Source organism: Oncorhynchus nerka, linkage group LG12, assembly GCF_034236695.1.
Source record: "Oncorhynchus nerka isolate Pitt River linkage group LG12, Oner_Uvic_2.0, whole genome shotgun sequence".
NCBI classification, from domain to species: Eukaryota; Metazoa; Chordata; class Actinopteri; order Salmoniformes; family Salmonidae; genus Oncorhynchus; species Oncorhynchus nerka.
In genome coordinates, this window is record NC_088407.1 from 47,529,222 (window position 1) to 47,554,903 (window position 25,682).

General features: G+C 44.1%; 1 protein-coding gene across 4 annotated transcripts in view; it reads right to left on the minus strand.

The window, feature by feature from the left end:
• Nucleotides 1-25,682, minus strand: part of qkia (QKI, KH domain containing, RNA binding a) — a 93,416-nt gene that overhangs the window by 22,208 nt on the left and 45,526 nt on the right. For all 4 annotated transcript variants that reach the window (XM_065025625.1, XM_029674991.2, XM_029674988.2 and 1 more), the window contains exon 4: nt 13,889-14,032. In XM_065025625.1, coding sequence (XP_064881697.1) covers nt 13,889-14,032 — 144 coding nt within the window. The remainder of the gene's footprint in view (nt 1-13,888; nt 14,033-25,682) is intronic.

Sequence of the window (25,682 nt, forward strand, 5' to 3'; positions counted from 1 at the left end):
GAATTTTATCGCTTATTAACGTTTACTAATACCTAAAGTTGTACCTAAAGTGTTTTGTGAAAGTTTATCGTCGACTTTTTGAATTTTAAAAAATGACGTTACGTTTTGAAACAATGTTTTTTTCGTTTATCACACAGTCTACATATAACGATATCTAGGCTTTATATGGACCGATTTAATCGAAATAAAGACCCAAATAGTGTTTATGGGACATCTAGGAGTGCCAACAAAGAAGATGGTGAAAGGTAATGAATGTTTTCTATTTTATTGTGCGGTTTGTGTAACGCCGAAATGCTAATTATTTTGTTTACGTCCCCTGTGGGTCTTTTGGGGTGTTGCATGCTATCAGATAATAGCTTCTCATGCTTTCGCCGAAAAGCATTTTAAAAATCTGACTTGTTGCCTGGATTCACAACGAGTGTAGCTTTAATTCGATACCCTGCATGTGTATTTTAATGAACTTTTGAGTTTTAACTAATACTATTAGCATTTAGCGTAGCGCATTTGCATTTCCAGAGCTCTAGTTGGGACGCAAGCGTCCCGAGTAGAAGCAACAGGTTAATGACTTCAAGCCTATCAACTCCTGAGTTTAGGCTGGTGTAACCAATGTGAAATGGCTAGCTAGTTAGCGGGGTGCGCGCTAATAGCGTTTCATTCGATGAAGTCACTCGCTCTGAGACCTGTAGTTGTTCCCCTTGCTCTGCATGGGTAATGCTGCTTCGAGGGTGGCTGTTGATGTGTTCCTGGTTCGAGCCCAGGTAGGAGCGAGGAGAGGGACGGAAGCTATACTGTTACACTGGCAATACTAAAGTGCCTATAAGAACATCCAATAGTCAAAGGTATATGAAATACAAATGGTATAGAGAGAAATAGTCCTATAATAACTACAACCTAAAACTTCTTACCTGAGCATATTGAAGACTCGTATTAAAAGGAACCGCCAGCTTTCATATGTTCTCATGTTCTGAGCAAGGAACTTAAACGTTAGCTTTCTTACATGGCACATATTGCACTTTCTCCTCCAACACTTTGTTTTTGCATTATTCAAACCAAATTGAACATGTTTCATTATTTATTTGAGGCTAAATTGATTGATGTAATATATTAAGTTAAAATAAGTTGTAATTCAGTATTGTTGTAATTGTCATTAAAAATAAATAGGCCGAAATTGGTATCGGCTTTTTTTGGTCATCCAATTGGTATCGGCGTTGAAAAATCATAATCGGGCGACATTAAAGTCACAATACCAAGCCAAATGTTCAAACGGGCAGCGCAACAGGATGCATTGCCAGGCATCGATGTGAACGAGGGGGAGAGAGCTCAAGACTGAAGGGGAGGATGAGGGGGACTGGGAAGCTGCATGGTGTTGAAGCGGTTGTGAAGCGTCAGCTGGCAAAGTGAGGCGTAATGTATGGTGGCTGAAATTTTTTAAATAAAAGTGTCTTGTGGGCCTCCAAACGCTGAGCTATACACATTCCCATTTTCCCTACTTAAACACTGGGACCGAGATGAAAGAAGTTCGATCCCCCCTTTCTCTGTTGAGCCAGGTCTGAGGGCATCCCCCAGCTGCCTGAGCCTGGCCCTCGCAGTCCCCTGGCAGAGCCAGAGCCGTGTGAACGGATAATTACCACTCACACCCCAGTGTGTGTCTGTGTAGGGCCCAGAGAGAGGGGGTATACTGTACCCGGCAGCAGCAGCACAAACAGCAGATTCACACTCCATCATTTCCTACTTCTCCAACTAAAAGGATTAGGGGGACCTTCAAACAGAGGGTGGTTGGCCAGAAGACCGCAGGGGCCACATTCTGGAGAACCACGGCGGATGAATGCCTCTAGGAAACGGGGAAATACGCCAAACCCTGCAACCCAACCCCAAAGCATGTGGTACGCAATCAGATTGATTATGAAAGCCTTTTTTTTTTTTTAGGTCAATGGGGTTCATGTGGGACCAAACTTCTCACTAGACCTAAATGCAAAGGGTACAGTAGACAAATTGGGCCGGTGCATGCTAACTTTTCAAAGTTGCAGTTTGTGATTTTTATACCGTTTCCATCAGACTGGGGACTGAGCCTGACTGGGGACTGAGCCTGACTGGGGACTGAGCCTGACTGGGGACTGAGCCTGACTGGGGACTGAGCCTGACTGGGGACTGAGCCTGACTGGGGACTGAGCCTGACTGGGGACTTTCAGTCACTTTCAAGCCTTTCCAGTTGGCTCGGCGGCAGCACCGCCTCGCGCCTAATTGACTACAGAGCTGCCTTTTCACTGCACTCCCCATTCCTCAGTTTTAGCAGGTTGGTGGAACGCTCACATGAAAGACACAGCAAAGCCACGTTATTATTGCGATATGAATCTTTCCCCAACGTTGCATTCTTTCCCTCCCTCCCTTTCACTCTGAGTTCGTGACCAGAATCCCAACAATGCGGGAACAGCGGGGAGGGTGTAAATAAAGGCTGCTCTGTCTCTTCCATTGCATAAAATGTCTCAAATTCCCGGCTCAATCATGTAAATACCAGCAGCTCCTCAAACACCTTCTGTCTGCAGTTTAGAAAATCTCCATTATGAGAAGGAACCATCACAGCACTGACAGGTAGAAAAACAGGTTATGCTCATAACTGACGCATCAGAATTAAATCTGGACTGCGTCAAATAATGCTGTGTACATTTCCAATTTGGCCATTATCGGAATATTTGGGGAAAGAAAAAAATTGACAACTCTACTCCATCAAAACAAATAGACTCCGCTGCTTACTAGAACAAGCACACTCCGGGATACCGAGGAAAATTTGTCTCCAGAAACGTCAACCCTATGACCGTACCACCGCACCATATGCCAATGTCTGGGTCAATGAGACAATCAAAAGTATGTGGACACCTGCTTGTCGATCTCATTCCAAAATCCTGGGCATTAATATGGTGTTGGTCTCCGCTTTGCTGCTATAACAGCCTCCACTCATCTGGGAAGACTTTCCATTATATGTTGGAACATTGCTGCGAGGACTTGCTTCCATTCAGAAACAAGAGCATTAGTGAGGTCGGGCAATGAGGTTGGGCGATTAGGCCTGGCCCACAGTCGGCTTTCCAATTCATCCCAACGGTGTTCGATGGGGTTGAGGTCAGGGCTCTGTAGAGGCCAGTCAAGTTCTTCCACACCGATCTCAAACCATTTCTGTATGGACCTCACTTTGTGCACGGGGACATTGTCATGCTGAAACTGGAAAGGGTTTTCCCCAAACTGTTGCCACAAAGTTGAAAGCACAGAATCGTCTAGAAAGTCATTTTATGCTGTGGCGTTAAGATTTCCCTTCACTGGTACTAAAGGGTCCTAGACTGAACCATAAAAATAAAAAAAGTTTAAAAAAGTTTAAACCAGCCCCAGAACATTATTCTCTCCTCCAGCAAACTGTACAGTTGGCACCATACATTGGGGCAGGTAGTGTTCTTCTGGCATCCTCCAACCCCAGATTAGTCCGTTGGACTGCCAGATGGTGAAGCGCAATTTATCACTCCAGAGAACGCATTTCCACTGCTACAGTCCAATGGGGAGAGCTTTAAAACACTCCAGCTGACGCTTGGCATAGCGCATGGTGATCTAAGGCTCGTGTGTGGCTGCTCAGCCATGGAATCCCACTTCATGAAGTTGCCGACAAACAGTTTTTGTGCTGACGTTGCGCTCAGAGGCAGTTTGAACTCGGTAGCAACCGGGGACAGACCATTTTTATGAGCTACGTGCTTCAATACTTGGCAGTGATGTTCTGAGCTTTGTGGCCTATCACTTCGCGGTTGAGCTGTTGTTGCTTCTAGAGGTTTACGCTCCACAATAACAGCACTTAGTTGACCGGGGTCGATCGAGCAGGGCATAAATGTTACAAAAACTGACTTGAAAAGGTGGCATCTTGTCACACATTGAAAGTCACAGCTCTTCACTCAGGCCATTCTGACAATGTTGGTCTGTGGAGATGGCATGGCTGTGTGACTCCACCTACACAGTTTCTTGCGATATGAAACAAGTTGCATAGCGTTAGTAATGTTATCCATGCTCCAATAAGGTTAGAGAAAGGTTAGGCTAAATCCCACATGGAAATCCAATTTAACCCTAACTGATAAAGAGGTTCATAAAAATCTTAGAGGGCCTCGTGTGGTATCAAAGGTGTGATGAACTGAAAGCTGAAGTGTCTGGGCCAGAGACACGGTACTTCAATCGAGGATACAGTGGTGAAAGGCAGGCTTTTTAAACCCCAGAGAGTGAGATGGAACATTGAGTGAACGAGCAGGCATGTTTGCCAGCCAAGATAAGTCCCATTAAAACCAAAGCACAGAAAACAAAACAAAGAGAAGTCTGTCGTTATACATTATGCATCGACATTGTACAAATGTTATCCTGGCACCCTAGCTAACGTGATAAAATGGAGATGCACGGGAATATATATATTTTCCTCTATGCTCCGCTTGGAGAGGCAATACTAATTAAAGTTGGAAAAAAATACACGTGCAAATTTGAGAGAAAGGAGCGCAACATATGCTACTCCCCTATTTTAGTTTAGACCAGTGATCAACTGATCGATCTTCAACGCATTCCTATGTCTCGTGCTGTTGGTGCTAGGTGCACCAGATTCAGCTGCCCTGTGTGCCGGGTAGGCGAAGTGTTCCCATTTTGAACCATTTCAAGTGTCTGAAGGTTCAAACAGACTTCCCAGCAGGCCTGGAGAGAAAATCAAGTGCACTATAGGCCTACCGCTGTCCAATCGGATGGCGTAGACTACCGTGTCTGCAGTAACATAGCAGGGTTAAAAAGCAAGCTAAAGCAAAATTGATACTGAGAAACTTTTAAAACAATGACTAGAGACTTAAAATACAGCAGAGAGCTACTGTAAAATAAAATGATTTAAACATATGCTCACTCAGCTGTGCCTCAAGTAATACAACTGTTTTAATATCGGTGTGATCAAGTAAATGTAAACTAAAATTTGCTTGAATTGGCAGGGCAATTCAAACCAAGCCAAGATGCAGTGGTGATGTATTGGGACTATAGCCAACTGCACAAAACTCATTGCTACAGTACTATTTTTATCAGGTTAACGTTGCATAGGCTGAGCGGTACTGATCTAGAGTAAAAAAAGAAAGAAAGTTGGTGACCACCGATTTAGACCCACAGAAGGGAGGTTGTGTCTATTCTGTAGTGATAAATGCTGCACATTCGTGATAAGCAGAGATCATCAACACAGTTCCTCCCTCTTCCCTGCCATCTACCAATCCCAGTGCACAGAAGCAGAGGGCCAGGTAAAGTGTGGACAGAATGGCTAATCGGGGAACGCATTTTTCCACGCTGTTCTCTCGCTCTCTACTGGTGTGAAGAGACTCCAAACAGGGGCCTTGAGCCGGTGTCCATCGTGCGTTTTAAGTCTGTCAGCAAGCAACAGATTAGCATCTAGTCCAGAGAAATGGGCCCTTTCAATTGTTATTTCCTTTTGTTTGCTTTAGGGCTGCAGTGCCAGAAAGCTCTATAATAAAGGTTGGGCACAGTGTGAGAGTTGAACAGCTGCTGGGGATAAATGGCAGAGCCCACTGGGGGAAATTAGAGATTTAAAGGGTAACAACTCACCTGATGTGATTGACCACTGTTTACCATTACTCAAGAAAATCAGATCCACAGTCAATGATATTGGCAGACTTGTCAAAAGGGGCCAGCGGTTCCCTCTGGTAAAATGGAAAACAATCCATTCCTATTACCCTAGCGGTTAGAGTTAATTAACGAGGATGTTACATACTTCAAACAGCTACTTATTGGAATGCGCTTAATGCCAAGTGTGGCACGGTAAGTCTCGAATTGCTAACTAGGACTAGTGAGCAAGAACCGATAAACTGCTGGAACCAGCAGGATGATAACGGGATCCAGAGAGTCAGTGGAGGAGAGGGCAGGCCTTTCCCCAGGGCAGCTCTGTCCAGTCACAGATGTCAGTTTTTAGAACCTTGTTTGATGCTTCAACTGTGACGTGGGGCCGAATGAGCTAGGCGTATGGCAGATTGCCACGAGCTCGTGGCGCGCGGTCATGTGAAAGTTAGCTTGCATTCCATTGCTTTTCTACAGACAAAGGAATTCTGGTTGGAACATTATTGAAGATTTATGATAAAAACATCCTAAAGATTAATTCTATACTTCGTTTGACATGTTTCTACGACCTGTAATATAACTTCTTGTCTGACCTTTCGGCTGGACTTGCACGAGTGTTTGGATTTGTTTACCAAACGCCCTAACAAAAGGAGGTATTTGGACAAATGAACTTTATCGAACAAATCAAACATTTGTGAAACTGGGATTCTTGGGAGTGCTTCTGATGATCAAAGGTAAGTGAATATTTATAATACTATTTCTGACTAATGTTGACTCCACAACATGGCGGATATCTCTTTGGCTGTTTTGGTCTCTGAGCGCCGTACTCAGATTATTGCCTGGTATGCTTTTTCCGTAAAGTCTTTTTGAAATCTGACACAGCGGTTGCATTAAGAGCCAGGGTAGAAGGTGGAATTGAAAATCTACTTGGCGAGAGCTTTAAGCCACACTTGAGACATTACACTGTGTTCCCTGATACAAGATGTTGCCATGGGCAGACCTGACCAGATGTTGCCATTAGCTGCTTCCTTGGGTCAGGCGAATATTGTGTCATCAGCCACTGAGTGGAGGGTTGGGGGGCTTACAGGCTGGGGAACTAGAAGGCTCTCATTTCCCATGATCCTTTTTCTCCAAGCCCTGAGGCAGCGGTTTGAGTCGGGGTGACACGCCGATCTAAAACTGGGGTGGTTTTGACCTGTGCTCCGGCCAGTTACCAGGAGAGGCCAGACGGGTACATTACTGGGCCTTCTCAAACCATTATATAGTTCCAAACACACAAATAAACACCACTAGACTATGCGTACCGCATGAATGCCAGCCGCCATGTCCTTGCGGGCTACATCGCATACAAGGCAGGGAATTATTTTTATTTGACCCAAAAGCCATACTTCTATGCAAGTAAACATCATCAATAGGAGAGGCACCGTGGGTTGGAAACAGCCAGATTGCATTTGATACTCATTTGTCATACAATGGCTAATGTGGAGGTGCGAACAATGATGCACGAGAAGGAAGAAAAGGTGTTTATTCGATCACGGAGAACTGAGCTGGCCGTGAACAGGCTCCACTAGGCCGACCTGTGCTGCGTGTTCCTGGCCGAGCTGCTGGAGGCGAGAACTTGGCGGACGTGGCACACGACAACCCGCTGACCACACCGCCTGGCGTACATTACGGACCATCTGTCACCCAAGCAATATGTCCCCGATCTTTCCTCGGTGGAAAGACTGAAGGCAGACTAAGCGAGAGGGAGGTATCAAATCTGGCACTGGGGTCTGGAGCTAGTGCGACTGTGCAATTCTCAGTCTCCTATGGTGAAGAGAAACTGCAGAAGCGTGCTATCACGCAAGACAACATGGTGTCTGAAGATAGCGGTTAACAATAAAATAATCTGACACAAAACAATGTACAAGGCCAAAAGACCAGCAAAGAGGGGGACAGAGAAGAAAAAAGAGGCAGCAAGAAGACAGTCACTGCCATGAAGCAAATGTAGAATAAGGTTGGGGCTGCTCTGTTCAAGTTGCTAATACAGTCACTTTGTTCAGGGAGCTACGCCGCAAGCTTTGTGGGGGCGCAGTGCATTGTCTCCCTCTCCTCCACCCCTCAATTCCTGGCCTTTCATGGTTTTCCAGAGGATCCAGGAGGACAGGGGAGAGAGTGCAGCCGGCTGACTCTCTTTTAAAACTTGTGCCTCCGAGCAGCGGCAGAATTGAAACAAAACAACGAGGCGCTAACAATGATGGCAGCTAACCGCGCCTACGCAATGGATTGAACTTTGCTGAGCTCCCAAGTCACAACTTCAAATGAAAACTCCTAACCCTCTCGTGTTTTATCTCAAATGCCCGAGGACAAGGGTCTTCACAACAAACAGACAAATAAACTGAAATGCAAATGAGGATGCAAAATAACTATCCCAGACGCTTCGCTTCAAGCTCAAAGACACTGAACAATGCAGTGCAATGTGCTAACAAGTGTAGCCCATTTCTCTCTTAATACCATACAAGTAGGTAGGGCAGCGAGGGTTGCCTACAGTTGCACAGACTGGGGTATGATAAATAAATGACATACTAGCAAACGCATTTCTTTCTGGGAAAATTATCTGTGGTGTGCTATGCGCGTCAATGAAGAGAAGCCCTTCAAATAGGCGCCCAGCGGTTTGGGGAGGCAATGAGGATTAATTAGACCCATAACAACGTCCAGCAGACAGCTCTGTCAATCACTCAACCCGCCGCCTGTGCCACCTTGGCTTCCATCATCTGCCAACCCTTCCTTCCCAGTAAAAGAGGATCTACAATAGATCTAAATGAGCTGCCTGTCAACCAACACAGTAAACACCACTACTGCTTTTTGCGAGTGGCTAAGGGGAAGGGGTGTTGGTTTGTCCTGTATGATGGGGTTGGCACAGAGGACAGAAGAAAAAAAGAAAAATGTTTCCCGCAACGCATCAGGTTATTAACAGATGTGAAAAGCTAATTACTGTGCTGGAAAGAATCCGACACGCTACCTATTCTCTCCCTCCATCTCGGTCTCTGGAATATTCAGACCAACATGGGCTCCTGGATTCAATTAGCAAGAAGTCGTTTAGACTCATCTCCCACAGCCATCGTTACTACCGGAGATTAACCAAGCGTGTTGCCAGTGGCACCAAAGTAATCGACACAGGGCTTTGGCCTTTGCCGCAGTTAGACTCACGCAATATTCAAAAAAGCCCAGGGACCATCTTCAGTTGGGCGATGGCCACACTGACAGCCGTGGCCAATTCTGAACACACAAAAAAAAACAGGAAAATGACACTACGCCGCCCCTACCTGTGCTGTATTAAACAACATGAAGGTCCTGCTGAAAGAAACATCAGAAACTGTGTGTGTGTGTGGGGGGGGGTAACTAATAAAATAGACCATTGTAGTCAAAAATCACCAGTCTAGAAATAGACAAGCTCAGCTTGTAAACCTACGAAAATAACCTCTGCTAATATCCAATACTGGGGAGCTGATTTTCCATGGGACATTACATGCGTGGGTCTTACCATGGGAGGCAGATGGCCAGAGTGCTGGGGGACCGGGAGAGACGTTAATTGATCGTCACGGTCGGGCATCTGAGCAGACGATTTGAGAGCGAAGCCTCCAGTCTTTTACAGCGAGGAGAGGGTCGTTAAGGGGCTGAGCGCCATCCATCAATTAAGCAAACAAATATAACAGTCAAGTAAAGCAAACTGATAAAATTAGGCCATTACATGGCAGTAGCTTAATGTGAATGCATGCATTCTTCTGTACTGCGCTCCAATTCAAACCACAGGTTTTCAATGTGGTTCAAGTCCAGAGACCGAGATTGCCAATGCAAAATGCTGATTTTGCAGTCAATTAACAATTTCTTTGTGGATTTTGAGGTCCTCTATGGGTTATTTTCTTGCTGGAAAATCCACATGCAGCCAACTGTCAGCCTCCTGGGCTGGCACAAGTCTAGCACATCCGGTCGGAGTGCAGAGGCATCTGCGGTCCTGCCCTCGATTGCACTCTGAACACTCAGCAGATACAACCTCTTATTGGCATCTCGCTATAAATCTATCTTTAACCTGAACATGAGTTGGCAGCCAGCGGGCGACAATGTTTAAAGACCACTCCGCAAGAAAACACCATGGCCAATAAATTCTGCACAATGCATTTGTATAAAACCAAAACTTGTGTAAGTGCAACCCAATTAGAATGCATTGGACTGCAGGCACTGTGTTTAACCTGCTGAGGACAGATCTGAAAGGCGCTGCAGCATTTACAGTGATACCTCTGCAGAAATCAGCTGTCGCCAAGGGAGGAAGTTTGGGTTTATACAGGACCTCCCACCCTCAACAGTCGCTCGGTGAGGCGGAACGGAGCATGAGTCGGCCTCTGCAGTTGCGTCACACCCTCCATGCAAAGCCGCCGACCACATTTTTGGATCAAGCAAAAAATTGGCTTTAGGTTCTCTCTCAGCGAATGGAGAATCTGTTTCTCTGATCTCTTTTGGGCAACACTGCTTTGATCATCCCCTGCCCGCTTTTAGGTACTCACCCCAACCTTCATCCCGAGTGCCAATTAATCTATTCCTCGGTCACTGGGGCAGGAGGATCACACAGTGAATCTAACCAGGTAGCCTTCGACTAGGGTGGCACACAGGACTAGCGCTGAAGCTCTGCAGGGTTAGCAAGTGCAGCAGGCAGTGTTTATGGCCTTATACCCAGTAGTCATGACACGAGAGCAAGGCTCTGTGGCACTTCAGCATCAATATGGGGTGGAGGGGAGAGACTGGGGGGGGTTGGATCAGTGGTATAAATCCACACTTGAAAGAGCAGCTCAATGAAGCTCCACCTCCCATCGTTTGTAGTCTCATCTCCTCAGAGTTCTCAGGATCAGGGAGCTGCCGCAAGGCAGAATCACTGAACCTTTAACACTTCCCATCAGCACCCTCTCCTTGCCATTAGGCAAGGTATCTGGGGTGTGGGGTAGTCTAGAGACAAGGGACGGGGTCATAAGAGACATACACCCGTAACACCTTTTCAATATCAGCCAACAAAATCAACTAGAAGTGGGGTTTGGATATCATTTAAAATGTAAAACTACCATAAAAAAATATATAGCATACATTTCACCACTAACAAGACAATGCTAAAATAGCTATTGGCTCAAGGTCAAACTGACAACTGTGGTCTGCGTCTCATCCTTCTGTCAGGACAAGGACCCCAGGCCGGCCTGATGTGGAGCGAAAAGCTTTTCCTTAAAAGGAGGACGTCGAAAAGATTGTGACCCCATTTGTTTCCCAAGCGATTTAATAAAGACGATTTCACACTGTCAAATGTGGAGAAGTTGCCGTTCATTAAAAAGTGAGTCGCAGGATTGAGATTGCCATAGCTTTAATCCAATTAAGGGTAGCAAGATAAAGGGAATTTACTGCCAGCCAAGGCTGCCCACCCACCCAGTGACAACACTAGAGAGGAGGAGAGCGCGAGCCCCTGGGGGACTTCATGGGGAGATAAACCCCAATGAGCCTAGGAAGCCAGAAGGGGCTATAAAACCTGCTACTAGAACTTTGCTCTCTTACGCATGAGAGCATAATGTAGGATACATTTCTGTAGAATCATATTTCTGGTGACACTCCGCTAGACTATAAGCGTGGCTCTTCGCAGCTGATAACTTCAGAGGGGAAGTTAGGGGTGAGCAGCGCATACAGGTGTTTATTAATCTGCCTCAAACTTTGGCTGACCGTGACTTATGCTGAATCACCCATATCACAGTTAGTGCCGTTACTCGCCGCAATATCCTCTGGTGGCGTATGCCAGGGAGAGAGGTTTAAAAGCCCCTTCGAAACAGAAACAGTGACAACTGGAGGATAAAGGATTAATCTCAAAACAAGGGAGAAAGTTATTGAGCCGAGGCTTTATTCGCTGTTGCCATTTTGGACTGAAGCGATTCAAGTGATGCCAGGGCTCTGGTAGAGAGTGCAATCAAACTGCACCAGAGGGCCCCTGCGTGGTGGCGTGTCCATCCTCTGAAATAAACCAGATTACGATTGAGCAGGCCAGGCCTGCTCAGCCTTGGCCCAGTTTCAGGGGGTCAGCGCCCCAGCCACCTCGCCTCCTGACCGGGGGAAATCGGGAGGTGCAGCTGTCCGGCCGGTCTGTTCACCACAGGCAACCAGGCACTGCGGCCACGCAGTCCCCACCTCCCTGACGGCCATCTCCGGACACATGGGAGGAAGTGAACACGGGGAAATATGGTGCTCACACTCACAGGTCACTTACTGTAGTCTGTTTTTACTAATGGTTTGAGATTAAGTGACACGCCTTGTTCTAGTCATATCCAGGCAAACCGGCTATAAAAAGACACGCTTCAGTTTGTTCCAAGTGAATGTTCACAGCTACCTCATTGTAATAAAGACCATACATACAATGAACACAAATATAAAAAAGCAACATGTAAAGTGGTTGTCCCATGTTTCATGAGGGGGAAGGGAAAAAACGATCGCAGCTTATTTTGCACACAAATTGTTTACATCCCCGCTAGTGAGCATTTCTTCTTTGCCAAGATCATCCATCCACCTGACTCGTGTGGCATATCAAGAGGCTGTTTAACAGCATGATCCTTACAGGTGAACCTTGTGCTGGGGAAGATAAAAGGCCACTAAAATGTGCAATTTTGTCACAAGTTGAGGGAGCGTGCAATTGTTAACCGCAAGAATATCCACCAGAGCTGTTGCCTTAGAATTTAAATGTTCATTTCTCTACCATAAGCCACCTCAAATCATTTTATAGAATTTGGCAGTATTTGGCTTCTCAACCGCAGAGCACGTATAACCACTGCAGCGTAAGACCTACATATCCGGCTTCTTCACCTGCAGAATCGTCTGAGACCAGCCACACGGACAGCGGCTGACACTGCGGGTTTGCACAATCGAAGAATTTCTGCACAATCTGTCAGAAACAGTTTCAAGGGAAGCTCATATGCATTTTCACCAGAGTCTTAACCGGATTGCAGTTCGACATTTGCTCTGCCAAATTGGTTGTTGATCATTGCTAGACAACAATTTTCAGGTCTTGCCATAGATTTAAGTCAAAAGTGTAACTCGGCCACTCAGGAACATTAACAGTCTTCTTGGTAAGTAACGCCAGTGTAGATTTGGCCTTGTGTTTTAAGTTATTGTCCTGCTGAAAAAGTTAATTTAACTCATCCCAGTGTCTGGTGGAAAGCAGACAACTATGTTCTCCTCACAGATTTTGCCTGTGCTTAGCTTCATTCCGTTTATTTTTTAGCCTGAAGCTCCCTAGTCCTTAAAGATTACAAGCCACCACCACGTTTGAAATGGATATTTGTGGTATTCAGTAATGTGATGAATTGCATTTTCTCCAAACACTTTGCGTTGAGGACAAAAAGTAAATTCCTCTGCCACATTTTTTTGCAGTATTACTTTAGTGCCTTGTTGGAAACAGGATGCCCATCTGTCAATTAGGTTACTATTGCACAGTAACTACAATGTAGTTACCATCCTCAGCTCTAGCAAAGCCAATACATTCTGTAATGTTTTAGCCTCGGTGAAATCCCTGCGCGATTTCCTCTCCGGCAACTGAACTGGGAAGGATGCCTGTATCTTTGTGGTGACTTGGTGTATTGATACACCACCCAAAGTGTAATTAATAACTTCACCATGATCAGGGACATACAATGTCTGCTTTTCAAATTATTACCCATCTACCAATAGGTGCCCTTCTTTGGGAGGCAATTGGAAAATCTCCTTTGTCTTTGAATCAGTGTTTTAAATTCACTACGCGACTGAGGGACCTTACAATTATCAGTATGTGTGGAGTACAGATCTAAGTATTATATCAGGCAGTAATTCAAAAATCATGTTACTCGGTGAGCAATCAGTGTTTGAGTCCATGAAACTTACTAAGCACATTTTTCCTGAATGTATTTATGCTTGCATTAACAAAGCAGTTGAATACTTGACAAGACATTTCAGCTTTTAATTAAAAATGTCAACAATTTTTTTTTAATCAATTTTGACATTATGGGGTATTGTTTGTAGGCCAGTGGGAAAAAAATAAATAAAATTGAATCCATAAATTCAGGCTGTAACAACAAAAAGTAGAATAAGTCAATGGGTGCGAATACTTTCCGAAGGCACTGTATAGACATACGAAAATATATTGCATCCTTTCCCCTTTTGGAGAAAGCTGGGCCTATTCAAATCATGTACACACTGACTGTGGGCGGAGGTCAGTCAACTGATTAACCCTCGTGGCAGTACTACTCACCGCGGGCACCAGAAGCTTCTTGACCTCCTCCAAGGCTCTCTTCATCTTGATCTCGGAGCGAGTCTGTGTGTCCTCCACCGTGATCAGGACGTGAAGCTCCTCGTTTAGATGCTCCCAGTTGGGCTTGCCTCTGTTCTGTTCCTCCTGTGAAACAAAGAGAAGAGGGAGAGAAGAGCGACATGAGTGGATGTGACAGGCTCGGTTAGAGCGCTGCCGTTTTACATGACATAACTCATTTTGCATGCGTTGAAGAAACAGACATGGCGGGACACTAGGCAGCAGCGACATGCCCTTTTTTCCAGGACAACCCCCTTTATTTGATGCCAACGTCAAAAAGGGTGACCGCTATCCCCGTAGCAATTAATATCCGATGATTATGTACAGTTGAAGTCGGAAGTTTACATACACCTCAGTTTCACAATTCGACATTTAATCGCAGTAAAAATTCCCCGTCTTAGGTCAGTTAGGATCACCACTTTATTTTAAGAATGTGAAATGTCAGAATGATTTATTTCAGCTTTGTTTCTTTAATCACATTCCCAGTGGGTCAGAAGCTTACATGCACTCAGTATTTGGTAGCATTGACTTTAAATTGTTTAGCTTGTGTCAAACATTATGGGTAGCCTTCCACAAGCTGGGTGAATTTTGGCCCATTCCTCCTGACAGAGCTGGTGTAACTGAGTCAGGTTTGTAGGCCTCCTTGTTCGCACACACTTTTCCAGTTCAGCACACACATTTTCTATAGGCTTTGTGGTCAGGGCTTTGTGGTGGCCACTCCAATACCAAGTATGCTTGGGGGTCATTGTCCATTTGGAAGACCAATTTGCGACCAAGGTTTAACACACTGATGTCTTGAGATGTTGCTTCAATATATCCACAATTTTCCTTCCTCATGATGCTATCTATTTTGTGAAGTGCACCAGTCCCTCCTGCAGCAAAGCACCCCACAACATAATACTGCCAACCCCGTGCTTCACGGTTGGGATGGGGTTCTTCGGCTTGCAAGCCTCCACCTTTTTCCTCCAAACGTAACGATGATCATTATGGCCAAACAGTTCTATTTTTGTTTCATCAGACCAGAGGACATTTCTCCAAAAAGTACAACATTTGTCCCCATGTGCAGTTGCAAACCGTAGTCTGGCTTTATGGCGGTTTTGGAGCAGTGGCTTCTTCCTTGCTGAGAGCCTTTCAGGTTGTCGATATAGGACGTTTTACTGTGGATAGATAGTTTGTACCCGTTTCCTCCAGCATATTTGCAAGGTCCTTTGCTGTTGTTCTGGGATTGATTTGCACTTTTCACACCAAAGTACATTCATCTCTAGGAGACAGAACGCATCTCCTTCCTGAGCGGTATGACGGCTGCGTGGTCCCATGGTGTTTATACTTGCATACTATTGTTTGTACAGATGAACATGGTACCTTCAGGCATTTGGAAATCGCTCCCAAAGATGAACCAGACTTGGAGGTATACCTTTTTTCCCCTGAGGTCTTGGCTGATTCCTTTAGATTTTCCCATGATGTCAAGCAAAGAGGCACTGAGTGAAGGTAGGCCTTAAAACACATCCACAGGCACACCTCCAATTGACTCAAATTATGTCAATTAGCCCATCAGAAGCTTCTAAAACCAAGACATTTTCTGGAATTTTCCAAGCTGTTTAAAGGCACAATCAACTTACTGTATGTAAACTTCTGATCCACTGGAATTGTGATAGTGAATGATAAGTGAAATAATCTGTCTAAATAATTTTTCCAACAATTGCTTGTGTCATGCACAAAGTAGATGTCCTAACAGACTTGCCAAAACTATCGTTAACAAGACATTTGGAGTGGTTGAAAGATGTTAATGACTCCAATCTAAAGTGTATGTAAACTTCTGACATCAACTGTATGTACGTAATAGGAGTTAATCTGACCAACCTATCCAAAAGGAGACCTACCGTGCTGTCGAACAAAAAAATAACATGGGTGTTTTAACAAAGGGCCCGAGAGAGCCATTTTACCCCTCTCCGAAAGGGGGCCGCTAAGCACTTTGAGGTGCTAAATTGAGACGCTGGTGAGCTTAGAAATGTCAGAATGGCCTTTATTGAAAAACCGCCGATCAAGTCTTGAGGAGGCCTTCAACACGGCTAAATAGAGGGCCATATTAAAGTGCACACAATGGGGCCCAGTATTTGACTGCAGAGGCTGAGTGGGGAATTCAAAATGTAAGTCTTCAGACCTGGCTCAAAACTCCCGCACACCTAGCATTTTGAGAGAAGGGAGAGTGGAATATGTCGGAGTAAAATGCAAGGCTCTCCATTCTGACACGCTCTCCCCCATTACCTGGCTTCTTTTGAGACGTTTTCCGACAGCACTGCACCGCACGGAGGGCTCTTAAAAGCTTTGGGTCACACCACCATGTCAGCTTACTGTCGTGTGTGCTTATATGTAGACATATCTGAGCTCACCATTTCCTCTGTGGCTATGAATTGAGGTTCACAATTCGATTCAAACAAAGACTAGACTAACCTCAAACCGCAGACAATAGAGTCTCAGTAGGAATATGAAACACTATAGCTTCAAATCATGTTATGACAAAAGCAGCAGCAGTCTTAAGCTCTCAGAGAACCATCTCTCCCCGAGCTCTATCATGACAACACATTTCAGCATCAAAACACCACCGCCAAATCTCCAAGGCATTTAGGTCACGGTACAAGGAAGAGGGAAAAATCTAGCTTCCAGCTTTGCTTTCCTCTGACTAAAAGCTTAAATTAGGCAGTGTGTTTTAATGCCGTGTCGTCAGTTTCCCCCTCCAACACACGTTACGTTTTCCCTGGTGCTCCTCCGATCACTGCTCATTTGTGAACTAGGCATGGTAATTGAGGTGTCTAATTGCTACCCATGCATTGTGAGGCACTGCGGGAGGTCCACCTGACACTTACTAATATGCGGCTCGGCGCACGCCGTGCCAAGCCAGAGTCGAGTGGCATGCCGCCGCTTGCCCGCCTCCTCTGCCGAGAGAGACGTTGCCATGACTTTCCCACACAATCTTTTGTCTCTCAAACAAACACAGCGGGAAAATTAAGTTTAATATTCCTCTCGTGTCCTTCAATTTCACAAGAGAAGGAGGGCATAGTTTTAACAGGCAGAAGCCAAAATTATTTCACAATGGGCTGTTTACTTGTGGCCTATTTTGCAGGCAGCGTGGAGGTGAGTGAAGAGTTTGTGGAGAAACAGACAGGAGCTAACTGTCAGTTGAACCACCACAACCTCCTCAGAACACCCTGTGGAACTGCACCTGCCACAAACATAATCGCCCATTTCTGAGCACTGGTCATTTTGAGGAGTGTGTGTGACTGCGGCAGAGAGGAGATGGTGAGCAAGTGAACACTACACAGAGAGACAGCCAGAGAGAGCTCCAGTACCGTGGGGATTCACAGTCACACCCCAGGAAGGGCGGAAGCAAGGAAGGCTGGGAGCGGTGCAGAGTGCCACTCTCCCACTGTGGCTTGCTGTGAACAAGGTCACAGTGTCCTCAAGAGGAAAAAGTGACAGCATGACAAACGGGGGAGGAAGAGTGGTGGGACGGAGGGGGCAGGGCATGTTCGGAAGGCCTTTGAAGAGCGGTGAAATTCTGTTTACTGACATCGGAAACCGGCTGAGAGAACTGCCAAGTAATCAAGTTGGCCAAAATATTAATGTTAAAAAGGGAATGAAAAAAACTATTACTTGCTTGTGTGGTGCCCCGAACCTCCAAGCTTGGCCCCGCTAAGCTTAACTCAATAAATCCTCGACCAAGGTTATACTCAACACTGAAAACACCACATGGAAAAAAGGCCACAGAAATAGCTGACCATATGTCCAGTGTAATTTGACCTGCCCCTTCTTGTTTGTTATATTGGAAGAGGAAAGTTCCACAGCCCTCGACAGGGGTAGCTCGCGTGGTCAGCTGGTGCTAGATTTAATCTGGGCGAGTCTACAATTACTATTTATATCAACACTGTGCCAGAATTCACATTTCACAGCTAAGCGACTGTCTCAAACCAGCTGTCCCTCTCTCGCCCAGTCCCCAAGGGCTCCTCGATGGCACCTCTTAGCCATGGGGTGGATGCACTTCAGTCGCAAATGCCACCAGGCCAAAAGGGACTTGGAAACAGAAGGCAAGACAGAAGAAAGTAAGGCTAGCTATGCCTGGAACAAAGGAGTTGGGTTGTTCCACAAAATGGGATATTACATTTTAAGTACAAATTGTGCACAAATACTGAATTTTAAAAATCTGTTAAATAAAATGAAGTGCCATTTAATATAGACCACATGGAGAATTCTATAAACTTAAAAAATATGAATAAAGGCTTAGTAAGTGCCAACTTTCTGCATTTTGTCATCCCTCTCACTTCTAGGTAGATTTTCACCCATTTAATCCCAACATTTCTTCAAGTTTCACCACCATTTAGTGTTGTGCTGTATACCGAAACTTCTTCCGATACTCGAGCATGAAAAACTGCTTGGTACAAGAATGTGTGTTTCAAAGATCAAGTCTCAGCCCAGCCGATGTCCCCCTTTATAGCATGATTGGACCGTGCCTGCTTCACTTAGCCTGCACAGGGAGCCTGGGTCTGGGCTGCATCATGTTCACTCCACATTCATGCTGAACGTGTTAAAACCCTAATAATTTGACATGGCATGTAGAATCTGCTTGCCAAACAAAATATCCATATAGGCTAGAACACTTTACAATGTAAGAAGGTACCAGTAGCTTCCAGATTTGTATGCCACCTTTCCATGCTCGCTTACAGCTGAAGCTTGATTCAATTCACTACCCTAGAACTTTGTTAAACACAAAATTTGCTGATTGTCACCAAAACTGCATTAATTTAAAATCAGTCTCACGTCTCTCCCAAATATCTCTAGCCTCAGCGAACTTTGCTCATGTACTACATCCTTACTGGTTAACTTCTTTGGGATAGGGGGCAGTATTTATCACCCCGGATGAAAAGCGTGCCCAGAGTAAACTGCCTGTTACTCAGGCCCAGAAGCTAGGATATGCATATTATTAAAATATTTGGATAGAAAACACTGAAGTTTCTAAAACTGAATGATGTCTGAGTATAACATAAATCATATGGCAGGTGAAAACCTGAGAAAAATCCAACCAGGAAGTGGGAAATCTGAAGTTTGAAGTCTTTCAAGTGATTGCCTATAAAAGTGTGAATGGGGTCAGATTGCACTTCCTAAGGCTTCCACTAGATGTCAGTCTTTAGAACATTGTTTCATTGTGAAAGGGGCGGGCGAACAATACCAGTCACGGTAGATGCCTCAGCTGAAAGCCTTTAGTTGTTGATCGCGTGCGGCCGTGAGCGAGAGCTCCGTTCCCGTTCCTTTCTAAACACAAAGGAATTGTCCGGTTGGAATATTATTGAAGGTTTGATAAAAACATCCTAAAGTTTAATTATATACATTGTTTGACATGATTCTACAAACTGTAATGGAACTTTTTTGACTTTGTCTGGACTTTGTGCATGTGGATTGGTGAACTAAACACGCAAACAAAAAGGAGGTATTTGGACATAAATATGGACTTTAATCGAACAAAACAAACATTTGTGGAACTGGGATTCCATTCCGATGAAGATCAAAAGGTAAGTGAATATTTATAATGCCATTTGACTTTTGTTTACTCCACAACATGGCAGGTATCTGTATGGCTTGTTTTGGTGGCTGAGCGCTGTACTCAGATTAATAGCATGGTGTGCTTTTGCCGTAAAGCTTTCTTGAAATCCGACAAAGCAGTTGCATTAAGGAGAAGTTTCTTTAACTTCTTGGTGACAGGGGGCAGTATTTTCACATCCGGATGAAATGCATGCCCAAATTCAACTGCCTGCTTCTCATCCCCAGAAGATATGCATATTATAAGTAGATTTGCATAGAACACACACTGAAGTTTCTAAAACTGTTTGAATTATGTCTGAGTAGAACAGAACTTATGTAGCAGGCGAAACCCCGAGGACAAACCTTTCAGATTTATTTTTTTGGGTCACTCTTTTCAATGGGTTTTCATTGGGAATCCAGATTTCTAAGGGACCTTCTTGCAGTTCCTATCGCTTCCACTGGATATCAACTGTCTTCAGAAATTGGTTGAGGTTTTTCATTTGTGTAATGAAGTACATCCATCTTAAACGAGGGTCACTTGAAGTGTACTGTTAGATAGAGGCACGTGACCAGAAAGCATGCTTCAGATTGTTTTCCTCCTGTATTGAACACAGATCATCCAGTCTTCAATTGTATCGATTATTTACGTAAAAAAATACCTAAAGTTGTATTACAAAAGTAGTTTGAAATGTTTTGGGTTTACAGGTAACTTGAGATATTTTGTAGTCCCGTTGAGCAAGTTGGAACCAGTGTTTTTCTGGATCAAATGTGCCAAATAAATTGACATTTTGGATATATAGACAGATTTAAACAAAATGACCATTTGTGGTGTTTATGGGACATATTGGAGTGCCAACAAAAGAAGCTTGTCAAAGGCATGAATTATATTTTTTATTTCTGCATTGTGTCGTGCCTGCAGGGTTGATATATGGTTTCTTTGTTTACGGAGGTGCTATCCTCAGATAATAGCATCGTTTTCTTTCACCGAAAAGCCATTTTGAAATCTGACATGTTGGCTGGATTCACAACAAGTGTAGCTTTAATTTGCTATCTTGCATGTGTGATTTAATGAAAGTTTGATTATTTGAATTTTTCACTCTGCATTTTCCCTGGCTTTTGGCCAGGTGGGACGTTTGCTTAGACCAAAGTCAAATTGATAGTATAATCAATGCATTCGTGCACGACAGTCTCTGAAATGTTGACTTATTGAATTATATTTAACTGAAGATGCCCGACAATTAAACAGAGCAGTAGCTGAGTTTGTCTGGATCAAGTATCATTGTGTTTTATACACTTCCCCACTATGATGTTGGAATAATACTGTGAAAATGATAATGCCCTTTTAGTGTAAGCCGTTTGAAAAGGCCGCCTAAAATTTGCCTGTTCTGGCGCGATGGAGTTCTGGCCTACCTGCAGACAAAAATGAGTTAGACGAATAAGAAAGCAGTCCAAATCTGCCAATAAACAGCTAGTTTTCCCCTCCTCTCAGTACACAGAGAAATTGCTCTTTGATTAGAAGCCACTTGCTTCTACTGATCATTTTAGTTGAAAACAAAAATCACATTAAGGTACTTAAATTGTTACCCAGAAACGATTTGATAAAGATAATGGCTGCATTGGACCTTCAACAATAAATAAATTGTGAAGCTTGCACACAAGCTTCAATTCCCTTCTCACAAGGGGATTTATGGCTGACTTATGAAATCGTCAATCCTGTTAGTTATCCATGTTACTTTATTTGGCACCTTAAGTCTTCATTTTTTATTCTCTTGCAATGGGAACACGTTTATTAATTTGAACGTGTGCTCTTAATGACAGCATGTTAAAAAGTAGGTGAAATCAAATTTGACCAAGTCAGACTTCTCAAAAAGCACAAAATTGGTGGAACAACCCAGCTATACTTATGTTTAACTTCATACTGGTTATTATTCGGAATTTCAGATGACTGACGTTCCCAAAGTAAACTGCCTGTTACTCAGGCCCAGAAGCAAGGATAAGCATATAATTGGTGGCATTGGATAGACAACACTGAAGTTTCTAAAAACTGTTAAATTAATGTCTGAGTATAAAATAACTGATATGGCAGGCGAAAACCAGAGGAAAATCCACCCAGAATTTTTTGTTGTTGTCACCGGCCATTTCAATGCTAGCCTATGGGATATACAAATAGATAGGAACTGCAATCTGGGTCCTATGGCTTCCACTAGATGTCAGTCCTTAGAATGGGTTTCAGGCTTGTTTATGGAAAAATGAGCAAATAGTTGGAAAAACTACAAGATGTCTCGTTAGAAAAGTAGTATTTTTGGCACGTGAATGAGGTGCACGCTCTTCATTATTTATCTTCCCTACTGAACATACTATTCTCCTTATATATTATCATTTATTTAGATAGAGTATCTGAGGATTAATTAGAAACATTGTTTGACTTTTTTGGATGAACTTTACTGGTAACTTTTGGATTTGTTTGTATGCATGTTGAACGATTGAATTACTGAGATGATTGGCACCAACTAAACTTTTTGGGATATAAAGAAGAACTTTATCAAACAAAAACGACCATTCATTGTGTAGCTGGGACCCGTAGGATTGCAAACAGAGGAAGAGCTGCAAAGGTAGGCGATTTATTTCGTCGCCATTTGTGATTGTGGCGCCTGTGCAGGTTGAAAAAAGTATTTTAATGTGGGGCGCAGTCCTCAGATAATCGCATGGTATGCTTTCGCCGTAAAGCCTTTTTGAAATCTGACAACGCGGTTGGATTAACAAGAAGTTAAGCTTTTAAATGATGTAGGACACTTGTATTTTCATGAATGTTTAATATTACAATTTTTGTATTTCGCTCTGCAATTTCACTGGATGTTGTCGTAGGTGTCCCCCTAGCGGTACATGCACCCTAACAGGTTTAAGGAGCCCTCTTAAATACCTGTCAAAAGGGGAACTAAGTTGAAGCGGTTATAAATTATATCACAGTCCCAACTGCTTTGCCATGTCCAAGTACTTTGAATTCCACCTCCATCTTTCCACCTCCAAGACGACATTTCTCCACAGTTCCTAAAGCACTATAGAAGGAACTGCAGTCTAAAAGCTCTCATACAAGCTTCATAAAGCATGAGCAAGCATTTGTTGAATCAAGATGTATCTGGGAAGAGTCACCTCAAAGTCTGTACAACAATCCAAGTGTGCTTGCAGTGCCAAATATCCAATCATATCAATTGCCAATCCAGGCGTTTAAATTCTGCCAATGAAATTCTGGGCATTGCACTGACGTTTTTCCCAACTTCGAACTCAATAGCATTCTGCTGAGAATTGCAACACCTCCTACAGAAAGGCCATTGCAGTGAGCCGCATCTGAAGACATGGTTAAAGGCAACTACAAACTAAGCCCTGAAATGTTATTTTAAACACAAAGTTGGTATTTTCACAACCACCTTCAAAAAAGGCACAGTTCTTCAGGAGTTGGGTTGTGATCATAGTAGCGTGAACACATTGTCTCCAGTACATAAGATCTTTCTTTCCCTGTGTTTGCAGAGGTCCCTTGTGATTTAGGCCTTGTTTGATCAGAGGACAGAGCGTCGCCTGAGGGACAGGTTATTATCCTCTGTCTCCCCTGTCTGCACTGCCACATCAAGGCTCAGAGACATGGAGGTGGGGGGACGACGACGACAGGGTTGTGACTTAAGACGGCTGACTGAGGCGTCTCATTATTGTGAATGGGCGATAAACTTTGCATTGCCTTTTTAAAAGGTTTGGGCTATCAAGTGCACAATTACCCAATCTGTACAATTTCTAACATCAGAGGCCTGTGGGGTTGGACCGAACAGAGCGGAAGTCAATATGCATGGAGCTCAGAATTTTGGATAGTTGGTGCACACGTCTAATTGACTTGTGGTATTTATGTGGTCTTGTAGTAGTTGTAGATGTTTAAATAGATGTTGACCTACGTGCATAGGCATCCACCAGAACCGGAGTTTCTTGAATAAGCCCCAGCGACAACCTGCCACCTCAAAGAGCCCAGCCCCAGTGGCATCTCTGGGGCTCCAGTCCCCTGCATCCATGGCTCAATTTCTTTCACATTAACTCACACACACCCCCCCCACCTAGCTCTGTCACATACTGCCCCCCATTGCTCCAGCCACTGGTGGGCTGGGCATGCCCCTGGAGGGAGCTGCAAACTGAATTATTGAGAGCTGAAAACGGCAGAGGTAATGGCTCCTGAATAAACAGACTGCATTATCCCCTGCTGCCTCTGTTTCCAGGGAAGTTTGGGAGAACACAGGGCAGTTCAGGGAGGGGATACTACAGCTGGCTGACAGAGGGAAGGTGTCCTTGGTTATGAGGGAAGAATGCTCTCCGTGTGGTACTGTTAGTGGCAGTGCTAGGGGTGACAAGAGATGGAGGGTCTAATTAATTTAAACACTTATTTTCAGGTAAGTTGATTGAAAACATTCATATAGTTACACCAAGGGGAAGTGTTGCCTTCTCTGCCTCCCATACCTACTACCCCATTCTCACCCGTGTGAGCCACAGTCAATTTTTACCTCTGAAATTGCCCATTTCTGGGGGACAGAAATAAAATCAAACTTACGAGGTATAATCTATATTAATATTTTGTTACTCCATTTTATATTACACTCTTAAAAGCATCACCCTTGTCTTTTCCAGAAACATATTTATTAGAGGCAGTTAAAACTGCTGGTCCGTTTATCGGCCTGTAATTGCAGCGAGCATCAGACAGGTCTCAGGGCCATAGAAAGACAAATGAAGGGAGATAAGGTTTGATGACCCATGGTAGCTTAAGATTATAAAAGTAATCAGATGAGCTGCGAGGAGCAGTCATCTAAATGAGGTGTGCGTTAGCATTTGCGTGTAAAAACCTCTAATGCACAAATCGAATTCTGAAAAAAGATCAGAATTAGCACACAAAAAATAACCAGCGCTGTGATAATGAACAGACGCCAAGGGAGATTAAAATAAATGGAAAACAAGCCAAGAATGAGGGTGGTGTTGAAGAAAGATGCAAGTTAACCACCCCTAGAGCTGTAAACTGGAGCTTCTAGCAGTGAGGCTCCGGTGGGAATCCTTGTGCATTCTCCCTTTGTTGCTTTCTGCTGCTGCCCCTCTTCTAGCGAAGCGGCAGAGCCTCCAGGCAGGCGGCGGGGGGGGTCCTTCGTGGAGGGGATAAAGGACACTTCTCCCGCCTTACTTATGCAAATGCATGTAATGTAGCCCTGCTGCCTAACAAATTAACTACACTGAGGTGGCAGATGAAAAGAGGGGGGAAAGGAACCAAACCAGCCAAAAGAACACATCTGGCTACAAAATAATGTGCTGTTGCATTGTCAATGTTGTGGAAGGTGTCGTAGAAATGATTGGCATTTGCTTTCAAAATATCTCAGAAATGTCTCAGACTATAAGGAGGTAGCTAAGTCAAGTCACGTATGAAAAGTGAAGAATTCCACAGTGGTTACATCAAAACTAGGTAGTAACAGTGATAGATCAGTCTAACGTTGTGTTTGACCCCTCTAGTTGGGTTGCCGCCATATATCCAGGATATGGCAGATCAACTATATTCAGCCGATGGCCAAATTCGCAAGTGGATGATCAGGGGGCAGAAACAATTACCAATAATTTGTAGAATACAAATTGACAGCAAGAAACAGATATATTTGACAAATATTTTTAAACCTTGCTTACATTTGTTTACGGTCACCTCTTATGCGCAGGAATACTTTGGAACAGATTTCCACAACGGAGCCGATTTGCTGGTGTTTTTACAGTCTTATGTCCAACAAATTAAAAAATATGATTTTGTTTGTCAGAACTTGCGGGAGGTGGGTAAATAAAATCATTTGGGCAACCCTGGTTTTTGAGAAGAGGACACATGACGTTGGTGCCCTTTCAGAAATCCAAACAGCTCTGAACCACACCATGGCCAAGCCCAGAATAGACCCAGCACTTTGCCCGGGCCTACCCTTGTCACTTTAGAGGGCACTTTCCATCGAGAAGCCTTTCCATAACCTAGAGTCAAGTATCTTTTACGCTTTATGTAGGCTGTATCGTTAGCTTGTGGGCTATAGCTCAAAATTACTGGGGGGGGGGCACGGCTAACCACCAAGCCGGTTGGAAGTGAGTCTTAAATCCGAGTCTGTTCTTGCAAAAAAAAGTTAAG